At 36.6% G+C, this 19,382-nt stretch overlaps 1 protein-coding gene across 1 annotated transcript in view; it reads right to left on the bottom strand.

The window, feature by feature from the left end:
• Positions 1–1,141: 1,141 nt before the first annotated feature.
• Positions 1,142–19,382, bottom strand: part of LOC113116533 (transforming growth factor beta-2-like) — a 33,994-nt gene continuing 15,753 nt past the window's right edge. Inside the window, exons 2-7 of the mRNA XM_026284746.1 lie at positions 13,455–13,618; positions 9,821–9,953; positions 7,797–7,907; positions 6,699–6,867; positions 4,487–4,640; positions 1,142–4,366 (exon numbers count right to left, since the gene is read on the bottom strand). Of these exons, the coding sequence (XP_026140531.1) occupies positions 4,208–4,366; positions 4,487–4,640; positions 6,699–6,867; positions 7,797–7,907; positions 9,821–9,953; positions 13,455–13,618 (890 nt within the window). The 3' untranslated portion in view covers positions 1,142–4,207. The remainder of the gene's footprint in view (positions 4,367–4,486; positions 4,641–6,698; positions 6,868–7,796; positions 7,908–9,820; positions 9,954–13,454; positions 13,619–19,382) is intronic.

The raw sequence follows: 19,382 nt of genomic DNA on the forward strand, positions 1-19,382 counted from the left end.
CTTCCAGATTGACAGTCTCCAGAGCTTTCTGCTGTTCGAGTCTCACTCCTAAATAAGGAACCACAGACTCTGGGCTAATGAGCCCGGCGCGACTCCAGAGCTCCAGGGCTAATGGGAAGATATACAGTATCAGAGCATCATTAGAGTAAACTCAAGAGTTTGTGCTGTAGTTTATGTCAGCTTGCTCACGCTCACTGCGTATGTGAGTTATAAACAAATGTAGTAAATGGAGATTAAATGTTTAGGGTTTCATCATTAGGCAGTGTAATATAGTCTGTTTATGTTAAGGAGTCGTTTCCTTTCCAGATTTTGGGAAAAATGTTTGGGAAAATTCACTTAAATACTTAATTTATTCAACCACATTAAATAATGAAATTCATTCAGACAGTTTATTTCAGTGAACCAGTTCAAAAAAATTACATTTATAAACTTTCATGAAGATTTTCTATTTTGTATTTTTTTTGTAAGTCTCTGAAATCATCATTAATATGCAGATTTGTTGCTCAAGAAACATTTCTGATAGTTAGCAGCACTCTTAAAAGTAAAGGTGCTTTAAATGGTTCTTAACAGTGATGCCATAGAAGAACCATTTTTGGTTCCACAAAGAACCATTTAGTCAAAGATTCTTTAAAGAATCATCTCTTTCTTACACTTTTATAATCTCAGGAACCTTCTTTCACCACAAAACGTTTTGTGTAACAGAAAGGTCCTTTAGATGTCAAAGGTTCTTTATGGAACCATTTAGACAAAAAGGTTATTTTGTGGCATCTTCATGTTTTTGTGGAAACTGTAATACATTGAATATAAATATAAATACATAAAATAAAAGCTGTTCATTTGTACTCTATTCGTCAAATAATCTTTAAAATCACACTTAAGCAGCAAAACTAATTTCAGCTACAATGGCAATAAGAATCATTATTAATAACTCATCGCCAGTAATAATTGATAAAAGCTGACCAGCATATTAGAATGATTTCTGAAGGATCATGTGACACTAAAAAAACACATGAATAGTTATTTAAAACTATTTTAGAATATTACTGTACTTCTGAACAAATAAATGCAGCCGTGAACATTTATTCAACTCATCTGAATCAAAACAGAATTCAATTTATCAAAGGAAAACACAAGCGCACAATCACTTGTCACTTAAATAATTTATTTACCACTAGAGCATCACAACAGTAATGTTTTACAATACACCATAGTGGGTCAACAATATCAACATCATCATCATCATCATCATCATAGACAACAATAACAATAAACAGCTCTAGTGTGACAATGCTGGTGTCTCCTTCCGCTTCCTGCGTCTTCAGGAAGTCATTCTTGCCCTAATACAAATAAAATAAGTGTCACCTAAAAATCTTGGGCATGAATGGACGTTGCTCTTTTAATCTGATCTGCTACCAGTTTCTCTCTAACACTGGTTAAGATAAGGACTAGTTAAAAGGGGAACCTCCACCTAGAAGCCACTCACATCATCAGCTCATGTTATGTGAGTGAAGCTATAACTACGAATAAAAACCAACAAACAAAAAATGTAGAAATAAAAAAAAGTCAGTGCAATTCTTCGTAACAAAGGATCACTTTCTCTGAGAGAAAAAAAAAATCACAAATTCAGGAAGACTTTTGAGATGTGTAGAAACAATTTCTCCATGATAAGCGTTATGGCCGTCAGTGTCCACGGCGGCTGCAGTGCATTCGTCAAGCTGGCCTCTGCACAACATGTGGGTTACCATCTCTCACTTACACGTCTGTTCACATTCTTCAAATCCTTTCATCAAAATCTGACTTTACAAAAGCAACTCACTCTTCTCACATCAATAGCAACATTTACATGCACCCCAACGATCTGTTTAGAGTTGGATCGATGGCTCAATCAGACTCAAAAGTCTTCATGCAAATGATTTGACAGAGTTTGATACATAAAATTTATTTGTGTTCTGTAAAACAAACTGGTCAGTGGAGGAGACTGAATATTTTCTAATATTTGCTTAAAAAAATGTTCTCAATGTGGTGACTGGTAACTGTGTATGCGCTATTTTTTTTGTTTGGAATTAATGTAATGCACATGTAAACAAATAAGTAAGCGTAAACAGAGCTTTGAGAATCTGATTTCTGAATCTGGATTGATTCCGAGTAGTGCATGCAAACATACCTATTGCAAATTCAGTCTCTGTACCAGTCTGATGATATCACTTCCTGTCAACACTGCCGAGTTGGTGACATCACAGCTTCACCTGCTCTTATAAGGGACCATGGTGTGAATTAAAGAAGTTGCCAATTTACCAACCCATAATTCCAGTTTAACCAGGCACTTTAACATGCTCTGGTATAGCTTTGCACATTCTTTTCAGAAATGCCTGCTTTTTCACAAAACTGTGGCTGTTTGCAGCTGTTTTAATTTGTGAATTGTTTTCAAACCATGCAAACACTATTTTAAGGTGGCATATTTACATGTAAGTACATTTTGTTAATTAATATTACTTAGTACATATTACACTGCAACAGCATCACCTTAAAATACAGTAAAGACGGTCCTAAAGGAACTAACTTTGTGAAGAATAAGGGGCCATTTACACAACATTTTCGGCCAAAAACTGGAAACTTTTTATGTGTTTTGTCAGTTCGTTTACACGAAGACAGCATTTTAGGGACTGAAAACGCACATTTTTGAAAATGGGTTTCGAAGTGCAAGTCGTTTCCGTGTGAACACCCAATACAGGAATCTTTGAAAACGGTGACGTCATGCGCATGCGTAGTAAATGCTACGTATAGACATACGCGGTATGTGTTGATTTTACATACACAACAGTGGCGGAGTGCATGGTACTGTTGTTGCTGCTCAAGAGTTTGCAAACGCTTCTTCAGCAAAGTGTCAATTTACTCAATATTACAACCAGCAGCAGAGACGCATCACAAACATCATATAATCGTCACTTCCCTACTGATACTGTTTACTTACAAGGTGACAACGCCAACTACTGGCCTGGCATACGTATTACTGCGTTTTTGGCCATTTGTGCTGATATGTGTAACCGTGAATCATTTTGAAAATGTTGTCGTGTATAACTGAAACTTTTAAAAAATGCAAGGGAAAAACTTTTCTGTATTTCACTACATTGGTGTTGTGTTAAGAGCTAGCTTGACATAAATTTGTGTACAAATATTTTTAACTTCAGAATAAGGCGTTTAAAGTTCTTCCACAAATACGTACACAATCATACACACGTCTTGCTTTGCAAACTTAGTTTCACATGCTGTTAAGTTCTGAAACACAACTAAATATCACACGTACATGTTGCATTCTCAGGGGCGCTACAGTGGACTAACATACCTTTCTCTGCCAGGTCAATTGTTGTCATGTGGCAGAGCAAAAGTTTGAAGAGAATCTTTCTGAGCATGTTTATATCCAGCTATCTGCATAATAAAACATTTGGATTAATGGTGCAGATATTTGATGGAAACTGTTTTTTTCTGCCAGTGATACAAAAATGCAATGGTTTTGCTTTGCAGCATTTGCGTGTGCAGTTGCGTATTTGTGTAAAGAATGTTTGTGTTTGCAATGGAACAAAATGTCTTTGGCTGCTAGAAACAACATGACTTATTGTTCTTGGCCTTTTTTTACTCCATGTAAGGTGGCTTAAACTATGTCTTTCTGAGGCTTGCATTAACTTTCCGCAATATTTCATCTTTCTGTCACCAACCCCAATCCAAAAACGCTTCATTTGCGCCAAACTCAAAGTTCATTTGTGACATCTGTACTGTTTGCCAGAAGTTTCCAGCTCTTCACCAGTATTGGTGAACAACATCATGGGTTTTATATATTACCAAACAAACAATATCCGTATTACTGAGGGGAACAAAATCAACAACAAAAACAGAAGTGTTGGTTTGAAATAAATGGAACAAGGGACTTTCCCTTCCACTTGCTTCACATATAGACACATATAGATCACATACTTCCAGTGTTTGCCAAACTCACATCCATAGAGTGATGAGCGGGTGATGTGACACATGCCGACAGGGCCGTTTCCAGCACAAGTTCACACATTCAGATGTGTGCTGTGGTTTGTGAGAGTTTGTAGGAATTACTCTGCTGTACCTGGACACCCTGCGCAGCACGTGTGTGATTGGGTTTTAAATTACTGTGTGTTTGTTTGAGTGAATGCGTGTTCTTGGAAACGGAGCTGATCGGTTCCTAGCTGCACTTGCAGGACTTGACAATCATGTTGGAGAGCTGCTCGATTTTGGGGGTTTTTCCAATGTAGTAAAGGATCGTGAGGGGTTCCAGATCCTGAGACACACAGCAAGGAGATGCAGACGCTTCTGGATTGATGGTGTTATAGAGGCCAAGGATCTGAAATGGGACATGAAATGCACTTATTAAAACCATATGTAATTCGTGGCTTGACAAATGTAGAAAAAATAAGTACCTAGAAGCATTATATCTAGAATGATATTGCAGGTTTTGTCTTACGTTGCTGTGCTGGGTGTCTGCGCTCCACAGATACGGACAGGCTCCTGCACAGAAGTTGGCGTTATAGCCTTTGGGCTCATGGATCCACTTCCAGCCCAGATCCTTCTTGAAGTCGATGTAGAGAGAGCGTAAACAGCAGTTGTCCTGCACATTCCTGTGACAAACACAACGGATGTATGACACGCAACTCTCTTTGTTGGCACATTTTTGTTACACTTTCAAACTATGATATATGCACATAAACATCTATACTCGTACAATTAATATGTATTTTGACAATTAAAATGAGAAAAAGACTGTTTCGACCTAAGAAATAACTGCAGTAGCACAGATAAAATAGTAGCATTTAAATTAACTATTTAAATACTATTTAACATCACTGAACAGGTCTACAAAATATACATTAAATTATAATGTACCAACGAAGTCCTTTTTTGGGGGGTTAAATCAGGTAAAACTAGCTGTTTAAGGTAAGTTACCACTTGTATTTTTACATGTACATACATTTTTATACCATTAAACCCTCAGTAAATTTATCTTAAGCAAAATACTTAATATATATATATATATATATATATATATATATATATATATATATATATATATATATATATATATTAATTCAATATGTATAACGGCCTTATATATATATATATATTAGTGGTGGGCTGTTATCGGCGTTAATGTGCTGCGTTAACATGAGACTCTTATCGGGCGATAATAATAATATCGCTGTTAATCTATTCTCAAAGTTGGGTTGGGAGCTGGGTCTATACTAGGCGAGCTATGATGACTTTCACCTTGATATTTTAGCGCGGATGTATACCCAGCCGAATCTGTAGGGGGCGAGAACTAGTCTTAAACCTGTGTGTATGCCTACTATGAAATTACCACATCAAATGTGACGCGCTAACATGGATGCAGCTGAAGCCGCCGGGTTTGCTTTTTTTTTTAAAGAAGCTTCCCAATGAAAACCTTGACAAGACGCACGCCTGTTCCACACAATCCGTCTGCAGTGTGTATGCAGTCCGTGTGCATATGTGGTGCAGAAATAAATACTGTACATATTGAATTAATGTTATGTTTAGTAAGTTACTTTTTTAATCAATTAATTGACTAATAATCACTACTAATCACATGCAAGTTTTCCGATACTCATGTTTATCATTACATGCTCGTGCTTATATTATATTATATGAACAAAATATGACATTTTTGACCAAGATTTTCTTGTAAAGTAATCTGAACATAATATTTATGGTAAAAAAATAAAATATATTCTTATGGCGGTTAATTTGTTTACAGTATTGAAATTAGTAAATCTGTTAAGAAAACTGAATTATATATATGTCAAAAAAATTAGTTAGGATTAATTAGTCTAAATTAACTTGCAAAATGTATATTGGATTCATGATATTTCTATGCGTCTAATTCATGGCTAAAATAAATGTAGCATTCATATGCATTTAATATTTTGCACTATACAGTCAAATGCGCTCTAGAATGAAATGATCCCTCACTCTAATAAAATCTATCTTGCATCTGAACAGAATGTAGCATGGCTCACAGCTGTCTAATGTCTATTAACAAAAACAAAACAAAAGGGATGAGTCCTTGGAGACGTCCCGCCCAAACCTTCTATTCCAACAGGAAATTTGTCAACACGGGAAAGAAAATGGTTCGTTCAAGTGATTTCTTATAATCCTGAATTCTGGCCAGCACTTCTAATCAGATCAGTCCACTCTTCAATGAACTCATTCTCAATCTCGATTTTATTTCTATTATTTTTTCTTTTCTCGATTTGGAGACAAATGGCTGCTAGTTTCTCAGCTTGTTAATACTGGATGGTATGATGGAAGCTGATATGTCAGGAAATATAAAATTAACAGCACATTGGTATAATGTGAGTGAAAATGTGATCGTGACAGCAATTGGCTGGAAAAGCGAGAATACAGATGACTTTTATTAAAAGACAATCGAGCCACTTTTATTTATATTGTAGCTGTAATCCAACAGAGAAAAGTTTTCCAGTTCATTGATTAAGCTGAATCTGGATTGATAGCTGGTCCGGTCTGCTTTGATACACGGCCTGCCAATTGCATAAATCTGGCCTGAAGTCTGGCTTTTTTAACTAATGACAGATGAGTATCTATAGACCCCAGAAGCCCATTCTGCTGCGGTTCAGATGCAGACGTTTGTGAGGAGGTGGTACCTGGAGCAGAAGGCCGCGTCCAGAGCACGTTTCTGTCTGTGGCTCTTGTGCTGTGACTCCAGCCGGTATGAGGGAAGCAGCATCAGCAGCAGGTGCGGAGACTGACCGCTCTGACGCCGCTTTTTAAACATCTTCAGATCCCCTCCTTGCACAAAGCTGTCATCTATACCTGTGAACCGCACAGAAAGCAGACAGTTTGCATCAGACAGCTAAAACATTCCTGTATCTCAAACAGTAGAGCAGTACAGCAAGCTTTGGAGTTTGTTTGACAAGAAACTACTATTTCAGTCTTTCATCTTCAAAATTTCATGTTTAATTCAATGTGCACTTTTTGATTTCTATGTAATTATTTTTTAAATTGACTAGCAATTTCTTACTAAAAAGCGTTTCTAAAACAATTTAATTTAATTTAATTTTAATAAGTGTAGACTCAATTTACAATTTTATCTATACCTTAAATGTAGTGTAAGTTTCACTGTGAACCTGTAACTTTTAGGATTAATTAACTTTTGTTTGAAAAAATATTATTATGATTATTATTATTTTAAATCCTTCTATTGTTATTATTTTCATACTAGAACTACTCCTAATAACATTTTATTAGTATTATTATCATAGGATCAGCTCAACATGTGTCAATCAAACTTCTTCAGGTAAAAGCAGTATTTGTGACTAGAAGCTGGATCTAGACAAAGGATGGAGACGTGCTAATATAAGCTAGTTTTCATTTCATAGTTTTGATGACTTTATTATTATTGTAAAACGTAACAAATAGGCCTCATCTAGAACGAGTAGGTGTGTCCAGACATTGGTGGAAAACACCAAAAACGCAACTTAAACATTTAAGTGCACTTTGTTTTGAATTAATTTGCTGCAATTCATGCCTTAATCAGAGCCAATCCTTTCTTTAAAAAAGTATATACAGTATATAAAATCTGATGGACTCGAGAAAGAAACTAAAATATTGATTTCCATTTTTTCTTTAAACACACACACAGACACACACACACACGCAGACACACACACACACACACACACACACACACGCAAACACACACACACACACACTCGCAGACTCGCACCCCCGCCCAAAGCCACCTGCAAAGCGCGCCTCCAGCTCCTCGCTCTTGTTGGGGATGATGTAATTATTCGACGGCACAAATGTGCAGCAGGGACAGTGCAGGCTGATCTTGAATCCATTGTTTCTGTCTGGTGGGAGAGGAAAACAGTGAGAAACACACACACACGTACAGCAAGGTCAGATAACCTACAGCAGATAATGAGCTCATCTCTGGATCTGGCCCCTGATGTAGATCTAGCCCACTCCCATCATCCCTCAGGAGTCACACACAGCGTCACTGCCGTCTCTCAGCTCCAGCATTCATCACAGCCACTCCAGTCATGCAGGAGATTTGCTGCGTAACGTGATGGAGAGCCGCTGGGCTCGTGCTGGTATGAGCTCATGCAGGCGGACGATGAGCACACACCTTCATCATTGCTTCTGCTCTGGCCTCTTACTACTGCTGTTCTTGGTGAAAACACACACCACTGAACTGATCTGAGCTGAGAATACAGAATTACATTTACAGTACTGCGTAGAGTCTTCACCACAACTCTTGTTTTAAGATGGTTATTTACATCTTTTGCTTTAGTGTGTTGATTGTAGGGTGCAAGTTTCAAAATGCAATATGAATTAATATACTTGGACCCACTTTATATTAAGTGGCCTTAACTACTATATACTTACATTTTAATTAATAATTTAGTACAATGTACTTATTGTGTACATACATGTTTTCACATTGTACTTATATAAAAAAAAAAACCTACATGTAATTACATCTGTATTTAATTTCTGTAATTACATTTATAATGACACTCTTGACCCATACTTTACACCTTAACCCACCCTTAAACTTACCCATACCTCCAACCCTCTCCCTAACCTTACCCCTATCCCACCTCAATAGCAGCAAAAGTGTTTTACAATACAATATGAACAAAATTTTTTATGTAAGTACATAGTAGTTAAGGCCACCTAATATAAAGTGGGACCATGTACTTTAAGTTTGCTAAGGGAATATAATTTAATGTGAACTGAATGTAATATTTTTGGACTTCTTGGACTTGCAGCTAAGTGATAAAAGTATTGTCAGTCTCTTTGTATTAACTGAACTTATCGGTTACTTATTGGTAAACCAACTACACATAGAGTGTTCTGTTTTCTATTGAAATCACAAACATGTTTGAGAAACTAAAACAGATTTGAATGCAAGATACAATTATAGTTTTTTATATTTTGAACTAGATTTGATTATTTAGATTTTCTGCTTTCATTTTACATTTAAGTTTATCTTTTAAATGTATGTTTTGAAATTTTGTTTTGTGAATTGCCATTTCATGTCTAAGTTTGTATAATTTTTAGTGCTTTCATTCGATCAATCCCATTCAAAATAAAGGTCTTTGTTTGCATAACTGTATGTGTGTGTTTGTTTTGTGTACATTTATTATGTATATATAAACACACACACACACACACACACACACACACACACACACACACAGTATATATATTGAAAATATTTATATATAAAAATAAAATATTCTTCTAAAATTTATCCTGTGCATGTGTGTGTTTATATATATATATAATAAATATACACAGTACACACACATATATTACCGAAACAAAGTCTTTGTGATTAATCGTTTGACAGCACTAATAATGTTATAAAAAGTTAAATGAAATGAAAATTATAAATGTTTAACTCATTTAAAATGTACTTTATTTCATGCAACAATTTGTAATGATTTTAGTTTAAGTTAAATTTGTTTTAATTTAATTTCTATTGATAATTGCATATGAATAATCTGTACCCACATATTTAACACAGATGCAATCTAGTACATTTTAAAAATAAAATTATCAATATTTTGTTTCATTAATACTATATTACCTTAAAAATGTACTTTAAAGATTTTGCACTTTCAATTCAGTTAAGCACACTTCTCCATGAGCACAAGATGACTCTTGAGCAATATTTTTGGTCCATTCTGGTCCACTGGAATCCTAAGAGACAGACTAGGACTAAAAGTCATTAGTCTTGCGGTTTGGACTTTACCTCGGTGCAGCAGCCACTCGCTGACGGCCTCCGTCACGTCGAACGACAGCCACTCTCCCTCCGTGCGGGTGCGCACCACCTTGCTGCCAATGTAGCGCTGCGTGGGGGACGTCAGGTCCTTGTGACCTAAGATCTGCAGAAACAGGACAGGCATCAGCACGGGTCAAGCACAGGCACCCTGTCCAGCGCCTCAGCAGCGGCTCCCTTCCTCCCTGATTGATTAGCCAGGTCTGGGAAATGCTTGGAGGGGCTGCGGTGGCGGAAACAGATGCTGGACAGGGTGCACTGTTATTCCTCTGTTTACGTTGGACAGCACAGCTCTTAATGCGTAAAACACTGCTTCGGCTGCAGTGCGGAGGTGACCGTGGGATGGAGAGGCTCAGACGGAGGCCGACATGGAGATTGTTAATTGTAGGGTTGTTAGGTTTGAGCTACAGGGGTCTGCTGTTGCTTTCGGGACAGTTTGGAGTCTAGTTACACAACTGCTGATACAGAGAGAAATCTCCACACTTGATTGGTTTAACAGGAGGGATATGAGGGATCTATTCATTATTGACTGATTAAAATACACTTCTGTAAGAAAGAAATTACTACTTTAATAAATCAAGGATGTTTTTATAAGAACTTTATAATGTTACAAAAGATTTCTAAATAAATGGAGTTCTTTTGAACTTTCTATTCATCAAATCATAGTTTCCACAAAAAAAAAAAAAAATATGAAGTAGCACGACTTCTGAAGGATCATGTGAACCTGAAGACTGGAGTAATGATGCTGAAAATACAGCTTTGATCACCGGAATAAATTACATTTCACAATATATTCACATAAAAAAAGTGTTATTTTGAATTGTAATATTATTTAAATATTTGTAATGTATTATTATGATTATTTATAGTGTTAACTGTAATTTTAATCAAATAAATGCTGCATTTGTAAGCAGAAAATACTTTTAAAAGTCTTTCTGGCCCCAAACTTTTGAACGGTTGTGTTCAGTAAAAAAGCTATTTATACAAGGAATTAGAAACACTTCTATGATGAAACAACATGCTTTTCATTTCTGAATTAAAATTGATTTTATTATTTAAAAACAATTGAGGATATAAGTCAGAAATTTCAACCTCATTAAAAAGATCAAATTGTTTAAAGAAAATCTCATTTATTAGTTAATCATATTCTTGTATTTTATTTCTTTGTAAAAAAAAAAAAAGGGAAATATTTCTTTAAAATATTTTATAAATTTAGGAATGAATTATTCCTGATAATAAAAAAAAAAAAAAAACTTCTGTAATGCACTTTGTTTTTCATTTCTGAATTAATTCTGATATCCTTAATATAATTATGAAGAAATTGTAATACTTTTTCATTTATTATTTATATTATGTCTTGGAATTAATAATAATAAATAACCATAAAAACACCTCTTTTGTGATGAACGTTTTTAATTTCTGAATCAATATTGATTTTCATCTTTTGAGGATGTAAATAAAAAACGTCAATCTCATTAGAAGCAGTTTTGTTAAAATCAAAAAACATTTGAGTAACTTCTGTCCACCAAATAAAAGTCACGTGGTCATTCATGATATTTGGCAAAAAAGGTTTGCCCTTTTATTTTGGTCTTGTGGTTTGACAGTTTGAATAAAGTATATGCTATACAGTTAAAATGCATTTCGTATTGTTCTTTCTAATCTTTTAGTTTGAGCTGTTTTTATACACCAAACATCGATCAGACACTGCTTAGTTCCTGAAGTGATCTTTTCCCAGCATGGTGATTAGACTCACTATTTTAGAATCCCTTCTTTAATCAGCCAATGTAACACCTACATTAAATGTGTTATATTTCATTATATTTTCATTACTGAAGTTCACTTTAATTATAACGACTGTATGATCCTGACCAGGATCATTAACATGAGTAATACAAATGGAAGCGGATCAACCTCTCCCTTCCCTGCAAGCTCCTTTTACACCCTCCCTAAGACATTCAGCATCTCTGTGTTATTGGGCCAGTGTTTACTGCACCTGTCATGACGGACCTGACACATGAACACAGAGGAGGGGAGCGAGGTTAAACGGAGAGGCGGGTGGGAGGCCCTCGAGACCCTCCGAACTCTAAATCACCAAACAGCATTCCACACACACATAAAACCCCGCTGATCGATGGGCCGGAGCCCTACAGCACCCTTAAGATAAATAAACGAACATACGAGGACAGAGGAGGAGGAGAGAGGTTAAAAAGTGCATGTGTGGGTGCTTTCACACCGCGTACACAAGCCTGTTTGACGTCACTGTTTGCTTGTAGTGAAACTGTTTTTGAACTTGAGTGCGTATTAGTGAACTACAAGTGATTACAAGTGGCCTTAGTTACTTTTCTGGTTCTGGGTTACTTTACCAGTTCAATCTGGTATTGCATTTATAGCTCAGAACACTAAACCCCTGTATTGTGTTCCAGAGGACTGAGTTTTTCCTGAAAATGCTAGGAAATGTTCATTGTTGGGAAGGTTGCTTTGGAAATGTAACAGGTTACAGAAGTTACTCTGTGTAAAATGTGACCCTGGACCACAAAACCAGTCAATCTTTTGACTACTGATGTACAGTATGGTTTTTATTAGGATAGGAAAATATTTGGCTGAGATACAATGTTGTGAAAATCTGGAATCTGAGGGTGCAACAAATAAATAAAAAAAATAAGAAAATTGCATAATTGCATAAAATATCACTAATCAAAAAAATTATGGTTTTGGGAAATTCTAGAGATGTTCCGATACCCTTTTTCTCTTCCCGTTATCGATTCCGATACCTGGGCTCAGGGTATCCGGTACTACAGAGACGCTGGTATCATCAAATTTTTTAATTTTCAGCACTGACTTGGTATTGAAGTGCCTGTACTTGTGGCATCCCCAGTCGCCGTTTTACTGTCTGGTTGGTCCAGTCTTAAATACTGCTAAACAGCGGACATACTGCTAATGCGTTTTCATTTCTTCTTCGCTGCTCTAAACAGGGGTTGCTTGTGGCAACACAGCACAATTTCCTGTGTTTGCAATGCATTCTGAGCAGCGAAGAAGAACCGTGCAGCGGTTAGGCAAAGCTAGCAGTCATACTCTTTTACTGACTCTATGATTATAACTAGGACTTGTTTAAGAAAATGGTATCGGATCGGTATATGGGTTCATGTACTCGCCGATGCTGATGCCAGAATTTGTTGTGGTATCGGTGATATTTCCGATACTAGTATCGGAATCGGAACAACTCTAATTTATTTACAGTAGGATATCGATAAATTATATATATGAATATCCTAATGATTTTTGGCATAAAAGAAAAATCTGTTATATTGACCAATCCAGTGTATTGTTGGAAATTGCTACATGCGACTTATGACTGCTTTTGTGTACCAGGGTCACAAATCTAATGCGTATTTACTTTAGTAATATAATGTAACTTATTACTTTTTATTCTAAATATAAAGTATTTCGGATTCAACTGGAAAACTGTCACAAGAGATCTACCGAGGAACTGAACCAAGTGTGAAAACAGCTCAAGTTCACATGCAAGTGGTTCATGGAACTGAATGAGTGGATGAAGTCAGATGAAATGCTTCGATGCTGAAGGGCTGATGGAGAGGACAGGACTCACCTGGTAAAGCTCGATGCGCTGCTCAGACACACGGGCCTTTGGGTTCTGCAGCCTGAAGATCCTGAGCTCTGCCTTCACCAGGTTCGAGGCGTTCTTCTCCATGGAGCTCACGTCAAACCTGAGCCTCCTGAAGTACGGGTTGAAATGCGTTGAAGAGATGAAATCTGGAACAAACAGCACGCAGTGTTACTGACCTGACAACAATATACTTTTCAGTCATCATGTTTAATTCAATGTTTAACTGTTCCCTTTTCTTTGTAATTATTTGTGAGTAAATTTCTGTGTACATTTTTTAATAAGTGTATACAATTACATTTATAGACCTACTTAAGTGGGTCAGATGATCAAACTAAAGTTCAGTTAGCTGCGTTTAATATGAATTTAAACTAAAATAGATTTAACTGTAAATATCATGCACATTAACTGAGTGTCCATAACCATTCAGTATTATCTTTAAATGACATTATTTCCATAATACAGTAAGTTCTCTTTTTAAAAGTATGCTAAAAGTACTCTTCTTTGTCTCAAGGGTCTGCATATTTCTCACACAGCTGATGGCACTCGAGGTGTTTAAACTATTTCAGACTTTCACTGTGTAAATCAGAGTCTTGCAGAGGCAGTGATGTCATTTTTACGTGCTCGTGAGGCGCGTCGAGGCGTAGTGTGTACACTGAGACTGTGATGAAACAATAGCGGGACACACCCCAGGGGCCGGGCTGGGCCGTCACGCGAGGGTCAGCTGTGGTACAGAGCCGCTCCATATGGTTCCTGTGTGAACCCAGTAGCCCAGCACTCACACAGTTCTCCAAACCATGTGTGAACGTCATGTGCTTTGACAGGCCCCGTAAACACACACACCGCGAGTGTGTCGAGAACCATGTGTGCTACCACGAGATGAGAGCGAAACTCTGCACAGTAGCTCAACAAATTAACAAAGACAAACAAAGACACATGCACAACTGTGTAAGTGAGCTCCTGACGGGCCGCCGTGATGCCAGGTGACACACAGCGATACACTCAGTTTGCTCAAAATCAAATTGTGTGTGACTCTTGTTTTTAGCATGAGCTTTCGCATATTCCCCATATAGGGTTTTTTTTTTTTTGCCCAAAATATATATTTTTTGCTGTATTTTTTAAGTTGTAGACCAGTTATTAATTATATTCAATTTCTTTCTTCATATACCAAAATATATTTCAAAATGTATTTTAAGGCAAGAAAATGCAATGCAAATGGAATAGCCTAGAGTAAAATAATAATAATAATAATAATGCATTTAAATATATTTATAATTTTAAAATTAAAAACAATGGCCAAAATATTTCGGTCAAAAATATATTTTATAAAAAATATTGTATATTTTTATATATACGTATATATAAGTGATGTGAAGTGTTTTTGTTATTCTGAGCAAAAAATAAATATCATATATTATTCCCCGATTTACAGAAGAGACTCATTAAAATGTAATTCAGTGTAACCATCTTTTCAGGCATATTTACAACAAAAATCTATTTATGACATATTAAAAGACTAATTACTTTCACCCAAAATACTAATTCGTTTTAAATTAATACTAAATACTAAAAATTACTAATCTAGGTTTTGCCCAAACCTTAAAAGTAGACATTTAAGTTATATGGACATAAAAATCACTTTTGTAAATGTCTTTTGATGCAGACATCTTAATGTCTTTGACCCATATGTGTGTGTGTGTGAGAAAGAGAGAGTGTATGAGGTCTGCAGCTATAAGCGGGGCCCGAGCATTGCACAGAAGTCAGGGATTACAGAGGCTCAATGGTTTGTTTAATAAGCCTACGCAAGCAGGACGTCCGTCCACATGAGACGGACAGAAGAAAATATTGGGCAGCTGCCGTAACTGTAAGAACAATCAGAGCTTTGAAGGAAAACTGTGTATTTTCACTTGAAGAGAAGTAACTTTATTACAGGGCTTTCTGGAGTATTTTATTCTGAATGGTCATTCGCAGTATTTTGTCATCAGATATTTCTGTTATTGTATAATTGATCATTACGCCATACAAAGTCTGTCATATCACTCTGCAGTGTTTTTTTTTAGAATCGATATCTAATGCATAAGTAACAGTGTACCAAGTGAATGTAAAAGTATGTGAATGATCGTGCTCAGCTTGCCACGAAGCAGCTATGCTAGAGTTGGTTTTTCTGGGCACTGCTCAATAGTTTGAGGTGCTGGTTGTATGGGTGTTGGGAAGGTTGTTTTGGAAATGTAATAGCTTGTGACAGGTCACAAGTTACACTATCTGCAAGTTACTTTATTTAAGTTACGTAATTTTCTAATTTTCTAATGTTTTAACTGCTAATCATTTTCAAACATGTAAAGCAGGCCGGGTTAACCTTACTGTACACAACACTGATTACTGTCACTTACAAAACCTTTCATCACTTGAATTATGATTATTATAATTTAATTTTAAAGCCCAGCCACCACAAAACTAAGACTTACTTTGAGATCAAAGGATAAAAACAGATTTAAAAGCATAACAAGAAACAGTTTTATACTGTTTTTGAAATCAGCTCTTTGTATTGCTATGTGCTCAAGATCTCAAGAACCAGAAGTCTATCAATCTTTGTAAGAGGTTTCTTCTGTTGACCAGCTGAACAGAAGAGCCAAGTCCACGCTCTTCTCTGAAGCTTCCTCCCTCCAGCAGCAGAAAAAGGCACACTTACAATAAGGCAGCGTAAGGCTTGCTGTTTACATCTCGACTGCATGAAAGGCTCTGCTGTGCTGCTACTACACTGGACGCTTTGAGCAGGGTTCACTGAAACCACACTCCACCGAGTTCACACACGTATAATGCTACTTCTAATCTGTCTACAACACAAGCTCGCTGTCACCCTCAGCCCGCTGGGGAATATGGGCTGAGTCAGGAAGCAAACCGCTGATTTACACAGATTCAGTAGCAGAGAGTCTGTAACCGCTGATTTATACCAACGTGACATAAAAATGATTAGTCGCATGTGGAGCAGCTGTGGTCTGAACAAACTCATCAGAACCACATTAACGTACACAGAGAGACTGTTTCATAATTACACCGAATTTTTTTTTTATAATAGAATCTGTAAAGACTTCCAAAAGTGATACGTACTGATTATTTCACATAAACAGAGCAGAATAAATAGATCTGCTCATGAATACATGGTTTAATTTTTCCAAAGGGGCTCAAACGTCAAATTAAAAAATGAGAGGTTAATGACCTTGTGAGCGTTTGCAAACTCTGTGATTAGTTCTTTCTCAAAAGTCAGCCAACTAATCAGATTACAGGAAGTGCTTTTACAATTTTGGGTTCACACCCTTTGGCCTTAATGTAAGATTTATGTATTTGAATTGCATGTAAAATGACCATCCATTTGGATTACAGTTTTAACATAAAAGCATGGCAAAGTTTATTCTACTATTTGATTTTATTTAAATAATCATATTTTCAAAATGCATTTAACCAAATTGTAAGACTTTCTGTGAAGCCTAAAGCATTATATGGGCATCCTTAATGCATTCTAATGCATCCATAATAATTTCCAAACAACGTATGTTCTAGCATCTGACAAACAATCAGAACAACTTTATAATTATGCATGAATTATAATGCATTATAAATGCAGGCTTCCCAAACTAATGTCTTTTTGTTCATTGTGAAAACAAAATGATTCAGTTTGAACACCGTTCAAATACGGCTAGCTGAAACAATCAAGATTCAGTCACAATAATCAAAGCAATACTGAGATTAAAGCTAACTGGATTTATTGTGTATTTAAAACACATTATTAGTATTACAGAAATCTGACCTGTTTTATGTATGTATGATTGACAAATATGCACCAGATTAAGTTTATTAGCCTGTTTATGTTAAAACTCAATGCATTTTTATGCAATTCAAATACATTAATCTTAAATTTAGGCCTTTTTTTTTTTTTTTGGAGCGGAGCTTGTGTGATTATTTGTGTAAAATTAGCACCTATGACCTGATTTTACAGGCACTTTAATAGGCTCTCAGCTGGGTGTGTTTTCTTTTTGATCACACAATGAAAATATCTCACAAGGGCTTATTATTCCCATCTAAGGACTTTTACAAGCTTACATAAGCTCGCTGAGAGCACCTTATTACCAAGTGCACACAAAATGATGTAATATAAAATAATGTAACCGTTTTTCAATAAAAAGAGATAAAATAGTCAGATGTGCTGCTGAAACTGAACTGGTTGAACCCGATACGAAGCGCTCACAAAGAGCACTAGCCCCGATGAATGATTCACATCTCGCACACACACACACACATTTCATACACACTAATAATAACAAAGAGCCTTTCTTATGCTCCCATAAATCACTCGTCAGGTTTGCCATTGCAAACACTTATCTTAAACTCAGGAAGTCTTCGTGAGTGAGGACCACTTGTGATGTGCGCCAAAAAATATGCACAGCGGCTTGATCTCACAAGAGCTTCCTTCCTGAGAGGAAAGACGCTACAGAGCTGCACTGTGGCCTCCACCAGTTGTTTAGTTAGCAAAAAACACTTATCTGATACTTTCGCACATATTTCCTTCATATAAACCTCAACTGAACCTCTATACGCACATCTGTGAAGACATGACATCATGTTTGTTTAAAGCAGTGAAACCGAGAGCTCTGCCGGTGTATAAGCAGTTTACCCTACACACAATATAAGGCATCTTGAAGGCATTAGGCAGTTAAACAGACACGGATCCCGGTTACTGATCTGTGCCCCTGAACGCTCACTGATCAAACACCTGCGCCGGGAAATGCCTCCCAGTGTCCTCTGCTCCACCGCTGACCCCAGTCCTACTTCCTGTGTGCTGGATTTCCTCCAGGATTTAATGAACAGATATATTAGTGAGCTTGTCTGCTCGATGACACGGCTGTCTGTCCTTCAGTCCCGAAATAACTCCTGTTGCTGACCGGACCGTCCCTCTCTCTCTCTCTCTCTGGCTGGAAAATGCTGTCAGATGTCAGAGTTAGCATTTGAATCCAATTACACAAACACATGAGCGTACACTTTCACCTTTCCACTATCTGCATTACAGTGAAACGCCCAACTCATCATCCACCACAGATGTTCCAGGTCGTGTGTCACGGGCCTCATCAGTGGCCAGAAGTCTTCATCGGTGACCCGTGAAGAGTCAAATGAAAATATGTATGTTCGTTAAAGGAACAGTTTACCCCAAAATTAAAATTTTCTGAAAATGTACTCACCCTTTAGGCTGTCCAAGATGTATTCTGGAAAAGATTTGGAGAAATGCATGACTTGCTCATCAATGGATGCTCTGCAGTGAATGGGTGCCGTCAGAATGAGAGTCCAAACAGATGATAAAAACATCACAATAATCCACACCACTCCAGTCCATCAGTGAACATCTTGTGAAGCCAAAGAATAATAACGCTTCCTTCAGTGAAAAGTCACATCAAAAGAGAAAGTATTATTATGCATAGAGCAACATTTTGAAGTTAAAATGTCTTAATGATGGATTTGTTTCTTATAAACATGCAGCTTTTGGCTTCACAAGATATGAACTGATGGACTGGGGTGCTGTGATTATTGTGATGTATTTATCAGCTGTTTGGACTCTCATTCTGACGGCACCCATTCACTGCAAGGCATCCATTGCTGAGCAAGTGATGGAATGATACATTTCTCCAAATCTGTTTACATGAGGAAACAAACTCATCTAAGTCTTGGACAGCCTGAGGGTGAGTACATTTTAAGCAAATTAAAATGTTTAACTATTAACATTTTATAGTGTAGTCACCATACTGCCATTTCTAACTTTGATACAATTCACTGAAAAATACTGATATCCATTTTGAGGACATGAACAAAAACTGGCACAATATTAAAGGCAAGTAAAAATAAATAAATGAATATAATTGTTTTTTT

This window comes from Carassius auratus, chromosome 16 (assembly GCF_003368295.1).
Source record: "Carassius auratus strain Wakin chromosome 16, ASM336829v1, whole genome shotgun sequence".
Lineage (NCBI taxonomy): Eukaryota > Metazoa > Chordata > Actinopteri > Cypriniformes > Cyprinidae > Carassius > Carassius auratus.